Genomic DNA, 18,059 nt, shown 5'->3' with positions numbered 1-18,059 from the left:
CACCCGCGTCCCCTCTGGTGTGATAATGACCCTCTAAATATGGGCCAGATAACCCTCAACCCTTCCCTTAACTCACTGGTTGTTAGAACAACCAGAGCTGAGTTGTGTGTTTGTGTGTGTAAGCTAGAAGATGGAGGAAGAAGCAGGCAGGAGCCTGTAAGGGAGAAACATGCCTGATTTCTGCTCACATCCAAGGCTGTGGCGATGGGTGAAGCAAGACCCTCTTGGAGTGGCAATGCTGTGGCTCCCGATCTGTGGAAAGCTCTCCCCAGACAGGATCGCCTGGCACTATCATGACATGTCTTTAGGAGCCGTTCATCCTTACACAGGTCTTCAGTCATTAAATAATCCATGACTGGATGTGTCATGTGTTCAGCTATCCACGAGGAAGAGTCTATACTTGTAGAATGCAAAACTCGCGAACAGATTTTTTTTGGGGAAATGAGCCACTAAAATTCTACTAGATCCTGCTAAATTTCTAGAATTGGCTTTTACATTGTGTGAAAGATCAAATAAAACATGAAAATTATTAGGTAAGGAAACACTGGGGAAATGGAATAAAGTGCTCTAGGAATGCGGCAGTTTATGTTATAAGGAAGAGGGCCTTCTCAGTTGTGGCTCCTCATTTGTGGAATGTTCTCCCCAGTGAAGTCCACCGGCTGCTTTCACTGAATTCTTTTTGGCACAGGTAAAAACTGGGATGCGTGTGGCGCTGTGGGTTAAACCACAGAGCCTAGGGCTTGCCGATCAGAAGGTCGGCGGTTCGAATCCCCGTGACGGGGTGAGCTCCCATTGTTCGGTCCCTGCTCCTGCCAACCTAGCAGTTCGAAAGCAGGTCAAAGTGCAAGTAGATAAATAGGTACTGCTCCAGTGGGAAGGTAAACGGCGTTTCCGTGCGCTGTTCTGGTTCGCCAGAAGCTGCTTAGTCATGCTGGCCACATGACCCGGAAGCTGTACGCCGGCTCCCTTGGCCAATAAAGCGAGATGTGCGCCGCAACTCCAGAGTCGGTCACAACTGGACCTAATGGTCAGGGGTCCCTTTACCTTTACCTAAAAGCTTACCTTCCTCCAGGCTTTTTTTTTTTTAATTAATACACATATACATACACATATAAATCATAAAACATGACATGACTAACAAAAAAACGGGTCACTAGGGAGGTAAAAATACTAAACCATTTATTTTACAGTACATCATAATGAGGTGATTACAATAAACCAATAGAACAAGTTCTTCAATAAGTCATCTTGGAAAACAAAGGAATAGAAGTGAACGAGTGAGTACTACTTGCTTATCTACGCCTTATTGCAATATATGTTGTAGCTATTTCTCATGCGCGTGTTGTTTCATTTGTATATTTAATCACACCGTACTTTGTAGAAATCATCTGGTTTTTCCCCTCTCTCCTTGCCATCTTCAGTTTTTGCTACAGCTTTTCCCTTATGGCAGTTTGCCAGACTTTATTATACTGCTGATCAATATTCATTCATTGCAAGGTTTTCCAAGTTCTGGCTATTACCATTCTAGCTGTTGTTTTCCCCAGGCTTTTGATAGACTGATAATTGTTTATTTTTACCAGTGTGCTGCCGTTTAGGTTTTCAAGTGTGTTCATCACTTGGAAACCTTTGGGTAACCATCCACTGACAAGTCTAAATAAGTATAATTATAATTAATGTGAGAATACAGTTAAATACTGTTACGGAAAAATCTAGGTGCGAGGCTGCTCAGTCACCTAGCTCGTTGGGCAGAGCCCGCGGGTCCCTGTGGAATAAAGGAAGGAGTTCAGCCACCAACGGGAGCAAATAGCTGTTGACCAAAGTTTATTGCACAACAGGTTCAAAGAGGAATTTTGAACTCCGAGGATGGGGTGACAAGGACTTTTAAAAGTTTCTATCTTATCCCAGCATACAGTTCTTTAAGCATCATCACTACATCATTGCTCCATCAGAAAAGGGGAGGGTTATACATGATTAACATAGGATGAATGTGTTGGGGCAACATGCGGATACAGTATATGTATTGGGAAGTACATTCTAAGCACCTACTACAAAGGGAGAATGGAACTTTGGTTTGCAGAGTCTGCCACCTGGGCAAGTCCGGAGGAGTGCCTTTGCCCAGCGATTGACACCTATGAGTACCTTCCTGTGAGTACAGTGACCTCCCACTTGAGGGATTATGGCGGACCGAGTGGTTTCCAAGTCTTTGGCCAATGAAGCAAATTGGCGATGGAATGAAGGAAAACAGCAAAGGAGTTGATTTTATATGATTTTTAAAGCTAGGTAACTTCCCTGAGCTGTCAAGTCGAAAGGATACCGTATTTTTTGCTCCATAAGACGCACCTGACCATAAGACACAGCTAGTTTTTAGAGGAGGAAAACAAGAAAAAAAAATATTCTGAACAAAACAGTGGATGTATGATTTTTGTGGTTCATGCTGTGGCCACAGACATGTGATCTGATGGTGAATTTGGGGTGACCCAATGCAAAAATCCTGATGATCCATGTGGATCTGTGCTTTGTAACCACGTTTTTGCACCATTGCGGCCCCACGCAACAGCCTCCTTTATCTCTAGCGTCCCTTATCTCTCTCCCTGATTGGCAAATGATCAGCGGCTTTATTTCAACACCCACTTCCCTCTTTCAAAAAAAAAAAAAAAAAAAAAGCATGATCTGCTTTTTGCCCCTGGGCAATTCGGCTCCAGGGACCACGCATATGCTCCATAAGACGCAAAGACATTTCCCCTTACTTTTTAGGAAGGAAAAAGTGCGTCTTATGGAGCGAAAAATACGGTACATTTATGCATAATATTTGTAGCATTTAACAACTTTAAAGATGTGCCCCGCCCGTAATTTCCGTAACAAACACAAAACAGGATCAGAGGAAGGGCAACAAAACAGTAGCAGGTTATGCAAAGGTAAGGCACCTTTTCAGGTGTGCTACTCATGTGAAACGGCTGATCAAGAGGAGGGGGGGTGAGGAAGCAAGCCCTTCACCTTCCATGAGTTGGAGTGGGAGGTCTGTAAGGGGAGGCTGACCTCCTTAGGGAGGAGATCTCCCCACACAATTCAGGACACTTGAATGTAGCCTTTGCATGTCAGCAGCATGGCTAAACAGGGCTAAGATGCCCATAATCCAATAAAATTGAATAAATTCAGCCTACTGAAATAGAAAATACATTATTTCTCATGCAATAATTGTTCTCCCAACGAGCCCTCCCGGAGCTGCATGCCTGAATATCAGTTTCACATGGTCCCCTTTGATTTATTACCATTTTGGAATGGTTCATTAAACTCATACTGGTGGAACAGATCTGTCCATTTCTACGCACAGGAGAAGCCTTTGTCCGTCATATCTTTGATCACTAGTTTGAATGGGTGCAGGGCGACAGAGAGATAACAGGTTTTTTTTTCCTGGCTACTCTAAATGCTTCAGCCTGTCTTTGCTCTTCGTGATTGACACATCCAGGAGTGAATGTTACTGTGAACACCGTTCAGTTTTCTCCACTTCTAGATAGCATCAGAAAAGCAATCCTTAAAGTGGTCTGCAATCGCTGCAGTGAAAATTTATATACAGTATTTCAGCTGAAAAGCAGAAGGGGGTCTGGATAGAAGGCTGAACCCTCCGCTAAATAAAACCCATGCTTTTTAGTCACACCAGGGAAAGCAGATCCAGTGTTATTCAAATGCTTTCCATAGAAGTTCAGTTTCTCAGGCATATATTACTTCAGACTGGACCCCATGAATAGCTAGGAGTCTTATCCCAAAAAAGTGACAGATTCCTATCTAGGTTATAAACATTACAAACCCCATTTTGCTTCTCTGCAACAGTTGTATAAAAAGCTGGCAATTGTGTTAGACAAGCAAAAAGTAATTTGCTTCATTTTGCCAAACAAAGGAGGCTTTGTGGTATAGAAATGTAGATATGTATGTTTTGGAAATGTGAATGAGTCTTGTGTAATTTGCAATGTTTTGTAAGTCGACAATTGGATGAAGCAATAATAGAATTTGGTATGGTTTGCATTGCAGAAATGTTGTGTGTTTCCACTGACCCTGATACTTATCGAAACCTCTGACCTCGCAGAGATTTGGGTACAGTATTGTACACTGAATACGCAATTTCATTGGACAAGTATACTTCGATCTGTGTTGAATTGTGGTCATACTGTATTGAGAAGGAGTTCATGGTCATTTATCTTGGCAAATTTGTTGAGGGATCTTCCTGGAAAATAAATGTAGATAAGAAGATAAAACCAGAGCCTATGAACTAGCATTTTCAGAAATGTATTGTGTGGTAGAGATATGTACAGTCGTAGCTTGGAAGTCAAACAGAATTCATTCTGGAAGTCCATTCAACTTCCAAAACGTTTGACTTCCAAAGCACGGCTTCTGATTGGCTGCAGGAAACTGCAGCAGTCAATCAGAAGCCGCGGAAGCCCGTTGGATGTTTGGCTTCCAAAAGAATGTCGAAAACTGGAACACTCACTTCTGGTTTTTAATCGTTCAGGAGCCAGAATGTTCGACTCCCAAGGCGTTTGAGAGCCGAGGTACGTTTGTATATTTGAAAGAACTGAATGTGTGCATGAGATATAATGATTTGGATTTGTTCGTTTAACAGCTCTCCTTGAAGTTTAATGAGACCCAACTGCCGGCAATTACAATAATAAGGGCCGGAGAGCATTGTTTACCTTTGCTAAAACGTGTTTGTTATAGATGGAGAGGCATAACGAATGACCTAAAAGTGAGAATTGCATAGAAATAGAAAACAAGCAGAGAAGAATACAAAAACCCCAATGAGAGCCGGTTGGGACAGTTATAATGTCACAGGAAAGATTACATGCAACAAAGACATATTAAAAAGGGAAATGGATTTATAAAGATGCCAGAAGCTATGAAGCTACGTTGATTAATTCAAGGAAGTAAGTGAACATGCATCTGTACCTTCCAGGTAGATGTAAAATTCAGGCTTTTTTCTTTTCTTTTGTGAGCTCCATTGCAACTCAATTTAAAAGGTAAAGGTAAAGGACCTCTGACAGTTAAGTCCAGTCACAAACGACTCTGGAGTTGCGGCTCTCATCTCATTTTACTGACTGAGGGAGCTGACGTTTGTCCGCAGACAGTTTTTCCGGGTCATGTGGCCAGCATGACTAAGCCGCTTCTGGTGATACCAGAGCAGCGCATGGAAACACTGTTTACCTTCCCGCCGGAGGGGGGAGCACTTTGACGTGCTTTTGAACTGCTACGTTGGCAGGAGCTGGGACCAAGCTAATAATAATAATAATAATAATAAATTTTATTTATATCCCGCCCTCCCCAGCCGAAGCCGGGCTCAGGGCGGCTAACAACAATCAAATAATCAAACAATCAAATAAACCAACATTCTAAAAATATTTCATTATAAAAATTAATTAAAATCAAGTTGATGGCAACCATTAAGCAAAACTCTGTGCAGGTTGCCAGAGGAGGGAGTCAGGCTGCGCCCTGACCAAAGGCCTGGTGGAACAACTCTGTCTTGCAGGCCCTGCGGAAAGATGTCAGGTCCCGCAGGGCCCTAGTCTCTTGTGACAGAGCGTTCCACCAGATTGGAGCCGCAGCCGAGAAGGCCCTGGCTCTAGTTGAGGCCAGCCTAACCTCTCTGAGGCCTGGGACCTTCAGGATGTTTTTATTTGCAGACCGTAGGTTTCTTTGTGGGGCATACCAGGAGAGGCGGTCCCGTAGGTACGAGGGTCCTAGGCCGTATAGGGCTTTAAAGGTTAAAACCAGCACCTTAAACCTGATCCTGTACTCCACCGGGAGCCAGTGCAGCTGATATAGTACCGGATGAATGTGGTCTTGCAGCGAAGACCCCATAAGGAGTCTCGCCGCGGCATTGTGCACCCGCTGGAGTTTCTGGGTCAGTCTCAAGGGCAGCCCCACGTAGAGCGAGTTACAATAATCCAGTCTGGAGGTGACCGTCGCATGGATCACAGTGGCTAGGTCAGGGCGAGAGAGATAAGGGGCCAACTGCTTAGCTTGGCGGAGATGAAAAAATGCCGCCTTTGTTATAGCTGTAATCTGTGCCTCCATAGAGAGGGAGGTATCGAAGATTACACCCAAACTCTTAATGGACGGTGCTGGCACTAACTGCACCCCCGCAAGAGCTCACCCCCTCACGGGGATTCGAACCGCTGACCTTCCCATTGGCAAGCCCTAGGCTCAGTGGTTTAGACCACAGTGCCACCCGCAATTTAGGCATACACAAAAGCCCACCCTAAAATTGATGCTCCCGGTATTTACGAAAAGATTCTGACATGTTTCTTACAAATAGTTGTTCCCAAATGAGTTTCTGTACAAAGGCAGACCCTCTCTCTGGGACATATAAAGAGTGCTTCTTAATCAGTCACAACCAAATATCATTGGAAAATAAAAGTGTCTCCGACCGGAGAAGAATGGCAAAGAAGAAGAGTTGATGAACTATGCTGAAATGGCAAAACTAACTGGAAAGCTTAGGAACCAAGAGGTTTAAAAAAATAATGGGGAAAAAATTATAATTTATTTAGGAAACCATTGTAAGCAGATGAAAACATTAGCAGGATTTTAATCTCACCTGTAAGGTAACAAAGACTATGGATAATTCAGATTTTTTTAAAAATGTAGATAACTGACTGATATGCAGTTGTAAGCACTGAAATTAGGACCCATGGAGGGGATGAGGGGAAGTCTTGAGATTCAGAGTAATCTCTTCATATGGATTTGTAATTGATTTTGTTATAGGTTTACGTTTTTCTAAACCGAATAAAAATTATTTTACAAAAGGGAGAAAAAAGTGTCTTATCAATTGAGAGCCATTGCACAAATGATCATGTTTATGCCCTAGCAAGAGTGACACAAAACAGCAGCTTCTGAGTTTTAGCCACCATGTTATGCCAGAACAGAAAGGACTCGCCACATCAGTGGGGGTTGTTTCTCTGGGCACAAAGATCAAACCTTGCTTGGGTGTTGCCCAAAATCAGAATGATCATGGAGGTGGGAACTGTAGCTTCCCCTAGATTTGCCCCCGTGAGTTCCCTGTTCTGTATATCTCCATTGCAGTATTCTTTCTCTCTTCCCTTCTACAAAAGGATTTCACGCTTGGCCTTCGGTGTGCTCCAAGATGCTCAGAGAGCAGCATCCATTACCACATCAGTTCCTTGCCCCATCATGCTTAGCTGTGGTGAGGCTGGTCACAGACTGGACCACCATGTAGATGATGGAAGGTGTAGTTGATCACCAGTGTATATTACTGGCAATGTTTGCATTGCAAAATTTATATTAGGCTTGAATAGGGGGAGTATAGAGCTGACTCGAGTGGTGCTGTGGTCTAAACCACTGAGCCTCTTGGGTTTGCTGATCAGAAAGTTGGCAGTTCGAATCCCTGCGACAGGGTGAGCTCCCGTTGCTTGGTCCCAGCTCCTGCCAACCTAGCAGTTCGAAAGCATGGCAAAAAGTGCAAGTAGATAAATAGGTACCACTCCAGCGGGAAGGTAAATGGCATTTCCATGCACTCCTCAGAAGCGGCTTAGTCATGCTGGTCACATGACCCAGGAAAACTGTCTGCAGATAAATGACGGCTCCCTCAGCCTATATAGTGAGATGAGTGCTGCAACCCCAGAGTCGTCTGTGACTGGACTTAACTGTCAGAGGTCCTTTACCTTTTTTAGGGGAAGTGTACGGAGCTGGGGAGTTTGGATGAGAAGCAGAAAGCGAAAGGAAGCATGATGCATATGACGGCAAAAAGTGCAGGACACAGGGACCTGTTTGTACAATAGACAAGAAAATTAGTTGGTGAATATTAAAACAACATAAAGATAAAGAAAATAAGTAATGGCTACCTCCCTAGTCAAGACTGTAATCTCATACATTATTAGAAAATAGGTCAGAGTTGTTTTAATAATTCATTCCCAAGGAGCCTTATATAAAATGTTAGTTATGTGAGACAATAAAAGCCTTGTAAGGATTCTCAGAAATAGAAGTGGTTTGTTTTATTTGGACTTTATTAGACATAATCATTTAGATTATGTGCAATAATTGGCCATCCTTACCATGAATACCAGATTGCAGCTACAGAAATGTAGTTCCTTTAGCCTGGGCAGAAATAAATCCATTCCCACCCCCCTTTCGTGTTTACAATATCCCTTCAATACCTTGCCAAGCCAATTCGGGAGAAAAGAAAATTGCTTTGGATAGGGATCTTTATCTATTAAATATGTATTTACCTTTTTATTGATCTTCTTACCACTTGACAACACTCCAAATTTTGTTTCAGTGTTTCTGAAGCATGTTAACGTGGAGAGGTGGTGTTGTGTGAGGTCTAATTCTGTTTCCCCTCACAGTATGGGCCAGTTTAAACACCTACAAAGCCAACTGGGCACAAACAAGTTGAGCACTCGGCCCAGAGGCCCGATTCTGGGAATTATGACAATCAGGCCTCTGTGTCTGTTCCACACTTAAATGCATGTGGGGTTGCTTGCCTTTGCCTTCAACTGACCAACAATCCACTTAGTCTGAAGAAAAAAGCAGCTTCCATCTCCCAACATGGAAGAGCTGCCATACAAAGTGATGAAGTGGCCATTGGCTGAAAGAAACAAAATCACATTTCCTCCAGCTTTACAAGTCTAATGTGTGATTATATTCAAAGCCAGGTATCTTTGGAAAGTAACCTGGATTAGCCATTCTACTGAGCCTATTTTAAGTTTTAGCAGTTTTTTTTTTTAAAGGCTCAAAACCTGTAATAAAATGGTAGTTTTGCTCAGCTCAGAATTCATAAATCTTCATCACTTCATAACCTCCGATCTTTACACCTTGATCCTTAAAGTGCAAGTGTTGAGATGAGTCTGCTATTGTACCATTTGCATCTGGTCTAATGGTATAGCCTAACATAAATTGGTGACCTGGTGGTGGTGTTGTTTAGTCGTTTAGTCGTGTCCGACTCTTCATGACCCCATGGACCAGATCACGCCAGGCACTCCTGTCTTCCACTGCCTCCCGCTCTTTGGTCAAACTCATGTTGGTAGCTTTGAGAACACTGTCCAACCATCTCGTCCTCTGTCATCCCCTTCTCCTTGTGCCCTCCATCTTTCCCAACATCAGGGTCTTTTCCAGGGAGTCTTCTCTTCGCATGAGGTGGCCAAAGTATTGGAGCCTCAGGATCTGTCCTTCCAGTGAGCACTCAGGGCTGATTTCCTGAAGAATGGAGAGGTTTGATCTTCTTGCAGTCCATTGGACTCTCAAGAGTCTCCTCCAGCACCATAATTCAAAAGCATCAATTCTTCGGCGATCAGCCTTTTTTATGGTCCAGCTCTCACTTCCATACATCACTACTGGGAAAACCATAGCTTTAACTATACAGACCTTTGTTGGCAAGGTGATGTCTCTGTTTTTTACGATGCTGTCTAGGTTTGTCATTGCTTTTCTCCCAAGAAGCAGGCGTCTTTTAATTTCGTGACTGCTGCCACCATCTGACCAGGTAGGTAAATTAAAATCATGATAGTTAGTGTAAATCATTTTTTTCTGCTTAGTTTTGATATGGTGGAAATAAGGTCTATAAGGTCAATAGAAACTGACCTCTTTGATAATTAAGATGAGCTAACAGACTGGGCTTGTTTTTCTTGCCAGACAGAGGGGCAGAGGGGGAATATGCCCCTACCAGTAACCTATTGCATAAGCCATCTACAAGACAAAAGACCCTACCAGTAACTGAGGGGGATGTGGGAGTGATGTCACACAGAAAAAAAGATGTCCTTTTGCCCAGAGGTTTTAGCAAGATGTTCTGGGAACAAAGAGGAGGAAATTACTGTATTTTTTGCTCCATAAGGTGCACCAGACCATAAGGCGCACCTAGTTTTTAGAAGGGAAAAAAAATAATTTATTTTCCCCCCCCCCCAGCCCCAAAGAGCAAAGAAGCCAAGACAGCAAGCGGGATCCATCCGGAGAGGCTGCGCGCAGCTATGGCAATTTCCCCACCTCCCGCAAAAGCCCACAGGAGCCACACACCCTTTAAGGAGCGCACGGCTCCTGCGGGCTTTTCTACGAGGAGGGAGAAGGGACTGACTGGCTGCGTCAGTCCCTTGTCCCTCCTGGGGAATAGCCCGCAAGAATAGCGTAGCTTATGTGCAGCTCTTGGGGGCTTTTCCTGCCTGCCTCCCCCCTGCATTCGCTCCATAACACACACACACATTTCCCCTTACTTTTTAGGAGGGGAAAAGTGCGTCTTATGGAGCAAAAAATACGGTAGTTAGAACTCCATGCCACGCCAGCAGGAAGAGGCTGCACTGAGAGACCAGGGGCCAGGCCAGGCTGCTGTTTTGGACCCAGGCTCACTGATCAGGGCAGTGGGAGGCACTCTTGGGGCATAATGTTATGCGCGCACACACGCACACACACACACACACACACACACACCCCACGGAAGGCTTTCAGGTGTAAATATGTGTGAAAAAAATCATATTTCTTTTCTTCCTTTGCTTTTTTAAAAATAATTTTTGTTTGATTTTACAAGTATAAAATTACAACAATACAACCATATACATCCACATTTAAAGATTCCTCCTATTTTCTGGACTTTCCACCTTCCTCCCCTCCGTGGACCCTATTATTAACCATTTCTTTCGCAACATATGAACAACTTGCATATAAACACAGACTTGCCATGGACAAATTCAATGATATTTGGAATCCATTCTTACAAATGCTGTAATAGGTTAAGATCTGGTCAGGTACAAAAAACAATCTTGTAAAATATACCGTTTTGGGTTTCCCCCCACTTTTATTTTCTTTTTCTCTTTTTTGTTTGTGTCTCACCATGTCTGCCACGCATATAGTTATGTACTTTTTGAGCTTTCAATAAAGGTGTTTTAAAACAACAACAACAACCTTTTCGACTGCATCTTTTTCAATAATCCGTATTTTATATAACTCCATTATCTCCGTAGTACTTGCTACATTACAAGTGTTATTGCAGTCCTACCATTGTTTTCATCTGCTTACAGTGGTCTCTGAGATAAATTATAAATTTTCCCCATTCTTTATGAAAGTTTTGGTCTCCTTGGTTCCTGAGCTTTCCGGTCAGTTTCGCCATTTCGACATAGTCCACAATTTAATTTGCCATTATTCTCTGGAAGCGACTTTATCTTCTTTCTATCTCTGGGCTTAATAACATCCGGGCGGCTGCCGTCACATACATAAAAAGTCTTTTCTGCTCCCTTGGAATATCTGAACCTATAATTCCTAATAAAAATCGTATTTCTAAGACACTGCAGACTCCACTGTGCCTTGCTTTTCCAACAGAAAGACAACTTGTGTTCCTGAGATTTTTCTTTTCCGCTATGCCATCAGTCTAAACACTATTTTGTGCTCCTTCCCAGGTGGTGCAGCTATGCAGACAAGGAACGGATAACTGGCGAATGTTTCTGAGGATCTTGTTCCAGGCCACATATAAAGATAATGGCCACATGGTGTATTGTTTTCATTTATTATTCTCTGTGGCCTAACTCCATATAAGGCTGCTTCCAGCGTTTCCAGCTCCAATACGCAGCAGCCTAAGCAAGATGTTATCAGAGTGTGGTGGAGACACAACCGGCACACCAGCCACAACGGGAGAAAAGTGTTCGGTGCCAAAGAGGCTGCTGGAGCACAGGAGTGGAGCAAAGGAAGGTCCCAAGCTGGAAATCTGATGTTTTAGGCCAAGGGTGACTGATCGATTCTCTGCCCTGTTTCCCAGTAAAATGTAGCACTTCACCTAAGAACAGAAATGGCAGTCTGAGACAAGGCAACACTGTGTGCTAGGTCCTTGTCGTATTCAATACAGCTGTGGTTCTAGTACAAGCAATCTTTGTTTTTATTGCCAATGGAAGAAGTAAATTTGTTGTTGTTTAGTCGTTTAGTCGTGCCCGACTCTTCGTGACCCCATGGACCAGAGCACGCCAGGCACTCCTGTCTTCCACTGCCTCCTGCAGTTTGGTCAAACTCATGCTAGTAGCTTCAAGAACACTGTCCAACCATCTCGTCCTCTGTTGTCCCCTTCTCCTTGTGCCCTCCATCTTTCCCAACATCAGGGTCTTTTCCAGGGAGTCTTCTCTTCTCATGAGGTGGCCAAAGTATTGGAGCCTCAGCTTCAGGATCTGTCCTTCCAGTGAGCACTCAGGGCTGATTTCCTTAAATGGATAGGTTTAATCTTCTTGCAGTCCATGGGACTCTCAAGAGTCTCCTCCAGCACCATAATTCAAAAGCATCAATTCTTCGGCGATCGGCCTTCTTTATGGTCCAGCTCGCACTTCCATACATCACTACTGTTAAAACCATAGCTTTAACTATACGGACCTTTGTTGGCAAGGTGATGTCTCTGCTTTTTAAGATGCTGTCTAGGTTTGTCATTGCTTTTCCCCAAGAAGCAGGGGTCTTTTAATTTCACGGCTGCTGTCACCTTCTGCAGTGATCAAGGAGCCCAAGAAAGTAAAAAAAGTAAATACATACATGCAAAGGAGCACTTGCTTCACTTCCTTTAAATAAAGAAAAGAAATAATTTGCAGCTATGGAGTTCTCTACATGCAAACTGATTTAGCTGTGCTTCATGCAATGCAGATGGTTGGGTTAGATTGCCCATTCTACAATAGCTGGTTTGGGGAAGTGACCTTTTAAAAATGTTCACAGACTCTAAACACAACGTATCCTATAGCTTTAGTTTACCCTTTCCCCTGGATATTAAACAGTGAAGATTTACTACATGAAATGAGATCAGAATGTCTCTCGCAGTTATGAGGGTCTGCATCAAGTCTACCATGAAAAGGTATTGATTTTAAGGTAACATGGCGCCCTCTGCTGTATCTCCACTGTGGTTAAAAAAATACGGTAAATCTGACGGAAAGCATACTGGGAAAGCCATGTCTCAAAAAAACAAATGTGCAAGGTTAAGCAGAATTCGCATTCAGTTAAGGAGGGGTTGCTTGCTGGTTAAATGCACTTGCACCCCTAGTACACAAACACTCATATTCTGAAGCCAAAGTTTAAGAGAAAGCCATATTGAGAAATGACATTCTTACACGCCACCCCTGTCTCCACAGCGGTGTGAGATTCCAGGGTTCCCAGGTTCCATATGAGGTGCAGCAGAGACTGTGGTGTGCTTATGATATATGGCTTTATTTACACATATATACAATCTTCGTCTAGATGGAGGGAGTGCAGAGCAGCCACAGCCTAAGAGGGCCTTGCCTTCTTCCACTGTTAACCCAGTGAAAACTGTTTCCTCCAGCTACATCATCCAGACTTCAAATCCGAACCTTTCTTGTTTTTGCCCACCAACACACAGCTGGAGAAGGGGCCCTATCCCTTCTTGGCCTGGCAGCCTTCATCCTCTGACGTTTTCCTTGATGGGCCATTGCCAGTCTTGGTCTCCTTTTAATGGCCCATCTTAGTGGCTATGCCAGGGGTCAGCAACCTTTTCCAGCTGTGGGCCAGACCACTGTCCCTCAGACCATGTGGTGGGCCGGACTATATTTTGGGGGGGGGTATGAATGAATTCCTCTGCCCCACAAATAACCCAGAGATGCATTTTAAATAAAAGGACACATTCGACTCATGTAAAAACACGCTGATTCCCGGACCGTCCGTGGGCCGGATTGAGAGGGCGATTGGGCCGCATCCAGCCCCCGGGCCTTAAGTTGCATGGGCTATGGTAAGCTGGCCTGGTTTATTAGCATCAACTAAGTCCAGGGGGAAGGGTTCAGCATTTGGCACAGTTTAATCAAAGCTTGGTTAATTCTATCTTTTAGTAAATTCAAAAATTATGGGTCCCCTTTCACCCACAAACTCTGGAACCCAAACACATAACAATATATATGTGAGTTTGGGTATGTAATGATCACCATTGATACTGATTTCGGTAAGAGTGTGAGATGTGTTCTCTTTTACATGGGATGTGTTTGTAAAAGAAAAAGAAAATACTTTTCTCAACGCTTAGCATATGCAAAATGGCTAAAATATGAGGAGCTACTAAGATGGCCGGGGGTTTGGAGTGGCGGTGTGGGTTAAACCACAGAGCCTAGGACTTGCCGATCAGAAGGTCGGCGGTTTGAATCCCCGCGATGGGGTGAGCTCCCATTGCTCAGTCCCTGCTCCTGCCAACCTAACAGTTCGAAAGCACGGTCAAAGTGCAAGTAGATAAATAGGTACCGCTCCGGTGGGAAGGTAAACAGCATTTCCGTGTGCTGCTCTGGTTCGCCAGAAGTGGCTTAGTCCTACTGGCCACATGACCCAAAAGCTGTACGCTGGCTCCCTGGGCCAATAAAGCGAGATGAGCGCTGCAACCCCAGAGTCGGCCACAACTGGACCTAATGGTCAGGGGTCCCTTTACCTTTTACTAAGATGGCCAGCTGACAGCAGTGACCAGTGGCCCTACCAGAAATGCTTTCAAGTTTTAAGAAACAAAATTTATACACTTTATTACTATCTCTCTCCCTTTCACTTCCCCCCCCCCCCGCCCCGTCTTGAAAAGCAAGTCCCTACCCTGTCTGCGGAAATTGACTGTCCTGGATAACAGTCTGTGGGGAGTGATCTCTATGAACCCTGTGAAGCATGCCTAAAATTTGAAATGGTCAGAAACTACATACATGAAGTGCAGTGAAAACATAAGAAGGGCCTTATCAGTATCAGGCTGTTATGTACTGAGTTGAATAGGATCCAAACTGCAGCAGTCTGATTGGTCCTAGAACAATAGGATCCAAAAGGCAGCAGTCTGATTGGTCCTAGAACAATAGGATCCAAAAGGCAGCAGTCTGATTGGTCCTAGAACAATAGGATCCAAACTGCAGCAGTCTGATTGGTCCTAGAACAATAGGATCCAAAAGGCAGCAGTCTGATTGTTCCTAGAACAATAGGATTCAGAATGCAGCAGTCTGATTGTTCCTAGAACAATGCAGCAGTATGATTGGTTGGCAGGAACCACCCAATCATGCTCCAGATAGAAGTGAATCCACAACCTGATTGGCTTACAGTAGAATTCCGGAATTAGCCAATCATGTGCAGCCCATTGTATAAATAATGTATATAAAGCAGATGCTTTGAGGGGACTTTCATTCATTCCTCCTCACCACTATGAGCTGAATAAAGAGCATGAAATCACTTTGCGACTCTGAGTATATTTCACAGGCCAATCAGGTCTAGTCCAGCATCCTGTTCTCATAGAGGCCAACCAGATGTAACCTGTAACCTGAGTGCCTAACCCAAACCTTAACACTAAGAAAAAGTTTGACCCTAACCTCTAATACATAACTCTAACCCCTCACCTTAATTCCTAACCCTAAACCAGGGGTCAGCAAAGTTTTTCAGCAGGGGGCCGGTCCACTGTCCCTGAGACCTTGTGGGGGAACGGACTATATTTTGGAAAAAATATATATGAACGAATTCCTTTGCCCCACAAATAACCCAGAGATGCATTTTAAATAAAAGCACACATTCTACTCATGTAAAAACACACTGATTCCTGGACCATCTGCAGGCCGGATTTAGAAGGCGATTGGGCCGGGGCCGGCCCCTAGGCCTTAGTTTGCCTAAAGGTAAAGGGTAAAGGGACCCCTGACCATTAGGTCCAGTCGTGACCGACTCTGGGGTTGCGGCGCTCATCTCGCTTAATTGGCCGAGGGAGCCGGCGTGCAGCTTCCGGGTCATGTGGCCAGCATGACTAAGCCGCTTCTGGTGAACCAGAGCAGCACACGGAAATGCCGTTTACCTTCCTGCCGGAGAGGTACCTATTTATCTACTTGCACTTTGACGTGCTTTCAAACTGCTAGGTTGGCAGGAGCAGGGACCGAGCAATGGGAGCTCACCCTGTCGCGGGGATTCGAACCGCCGACCTTCCGATTGGCAAGTCCTAGGCTCTGTGGTTTAACCCACAGCGCCACCCGCAGCTTAGTTTGCCTACCCATGCCCTAAACCTACCCCCAAATCCTCATGCTCGCCTATTCCCTAACCCAACCTATAATCCTGACCATAACCCAACTCTAAACCTAGTCTTAAACCTAACATGAACCACAGTCCTCAGCCCCAGCCACAAACCTTAATCCAAAACCCCAACCCTATGCTTAACCCAAGCAAATAACCCTAACCACTAACCCTAACTCTATTCCCTGGCACTAAGCCTATCCCCTAGCCCCTTAAACCTAACACATAACTAACCCTAAGCTTAAATCTAACCCTAATAATAATAATAATAATAATAATAATAATAATAATAATAATAATTTATTTATACCTCGCCCATCTGGGCAGCTTCTAACCAAATATTAACACGTAAACCTAACCTCAAACCTATTGGATTATTTTTCTTTTCTCTTCCCCACCCCCACTTTCACTTCATTTTGCTTTCTTTCTTGTAGGATTCTGGAACACTACCCAACTCTTGCGTGAGCATATGGTAGAACAAAAGAATGAAATCTCCATTGATGGAGAAATTGGCCTACTGGGCAGAGAGCAATAGGGCACCACTTCTCAGCTTGCAGTGCTCCTCATGCCCTTTCCAAAGACCACCAAGCCCCTGAGTGCCAGGAACTGTCCTCCGACCCCCTGGCCTTCTGCTCAGCCTGTGGCCTGTTTGGCAGGACCTGCCTCAGGTTGTCCAGGAAAGGCTTTCTTGTCCATCAACCAATGTCTCAACTGGGAGGATGTTTTCTGTGGCAAGCAAGATAGTAGCACCCCACCAGAGCAGTTTGCTTCCAAATCCTGTGTCCCCATGTGGGGGGAAACCAAGGAAGTTGCAGCCATTTTGGGTTTCCTAATACAAGCCGGTTGGATTTCCAAAGATTCCCCCCTCCTCCGGATCGCAATTTGGGTTTGGGGGTCAGATTGGGTCTGGAGATTCTTGGGTTGGGTTTGATCTACATTGCTGAATTGAGCCCTAGAAATTGATGTAGCAGTTGATGTTCTGTTCTATAGATTGTTGTTTGACAGTTCAAAGGGTCTTAATATGAGATGTGTTATTTTGATGCTTTAATGTAATTGTTGAAAACACCTGAGGATCTTACCTGATGAGGTATGGTTTCCAAATGGATGAAATGAATAAAAATTGCAGGCCGGTGATGGCTTGGAGGAGTTGGCTGGTGCTGGGTGATCTAGCAAGCCAATACCAGCCGGCAGCCAAACAAGAGAATTATGGTTTGTTACGGCATTCAGACCATAGTATTTGTCTCTCTCCACACATAAACATGTGATAATGGCTAGCCAAGTTATTTTGTCACAGGGTATCCTTCTTATCCCTGAGAAAGTCACGCCTCTCATTTTGTACACCAACGAGGAGGCTGGTTTTGTATTTTATTCTCTGCCTTTCCTGTCTGGTTTTTTGTTTTGTTTTCTCAAGTGTGCATTAAATATGTTTGCAAATAACACACCATAAATGTCAAAAATCCCAGCAAAATAATTCAGAGGAGTACAGTGCATATAAATACGTGTCAAAAGAACACATTCTAATTCTTAAAGGTAGTGACCTTTACTTTTTTTGTTTTTTACAGATATGCATGTCTGATAATTGAAGTACATACGGTTGAGAAATGTTTCTGCCACCAGGTGGCACTGCAGTAGTCCATAATAAAAAGGCTGTTTTCTATCTAGCAACTCAGTTTAGCAAAAACATTTCAACAAAATATTACAACTATTCTGAAAAATAAGGAATATTAACAGGAATAGGTGGTGTTAACCAAGTGTATCCTATATTTAAATTATCTAAATTATTGTCCCAGAGAACCGTCTCACACGCAGTTATCCGGGTCGCATTCTTTTTCTTCATTCAGCTCTGGGCAGGGTATTCCATTATTGGCCGGCTGGAGACGTATATACCGAGTTCGCCTTTTAGTTCCTAAATGTCCACACGTGCCTCTACAGAGGCCCCAAGAAGACCACAGCGATGTCTCACAATCCAGGGGAGTTTCTGCAATATACAGGAAATTGATAAAGCGATAGGCGTCTGCTTCAGATCCAGTAGCCAAGTTTACATGAACAATATCAAGCATCCTGCCCCCATCCTTGTCCCTCGAGGCCAGGAGAAGGTGATGGAAGCTTTT

The 18,059-nt window shown here is 44.0% G+C and overlaps 1 protein-coding gene across 4 annotated transcripts in view; it reads right to left on the bottom strand.

Annotated features, from left to right (window-relative positions):
* The window catches only part of SPON2 (spondin 2), a 460,822-nt gene that overhangs the window by 430,517 nt on the left and 12,246 nt on the right, over positions 1-18,059 (bottom strand). For 2 of the 4 annotated variants that reach the window (XR_014548637.1, XR_014548638.1), the window contains exon 6: positions 17,615-17,926. Coding sequence is in view for 2 of the 4 variants with exons in the window: in XM_083615974.1 (XP_083472100.1) it covers positions 17,748-17,926 (179 nt within the window). In the remaining 2 variants the exon portion in view is untranslated. Of the gene's footprint in view, positions 1-17,463; positions 17,927-18,059 lie in introns of those variants that run through there. The other 2 variants (XM_083615974.1, XM_083615975.1) reach the window with 1 other exon arrangement.

Source organism: Podarcis filfolensis, assembly GCF_964270895.1.
Source record: "Podarcis filfolensis genome assembly, chromosome: 5".
NCBI lineage: Eukaryota > Metazoa > Chordata > Lepidosauria > Squamata > Lacertidae > Podarcis > Podarcis filfolensis.
The sequence above is the reverse complement of the archived record's forward strand: the minus strand, read 5'-3'. Positions and strand labels throughout refer to the sequence as shown.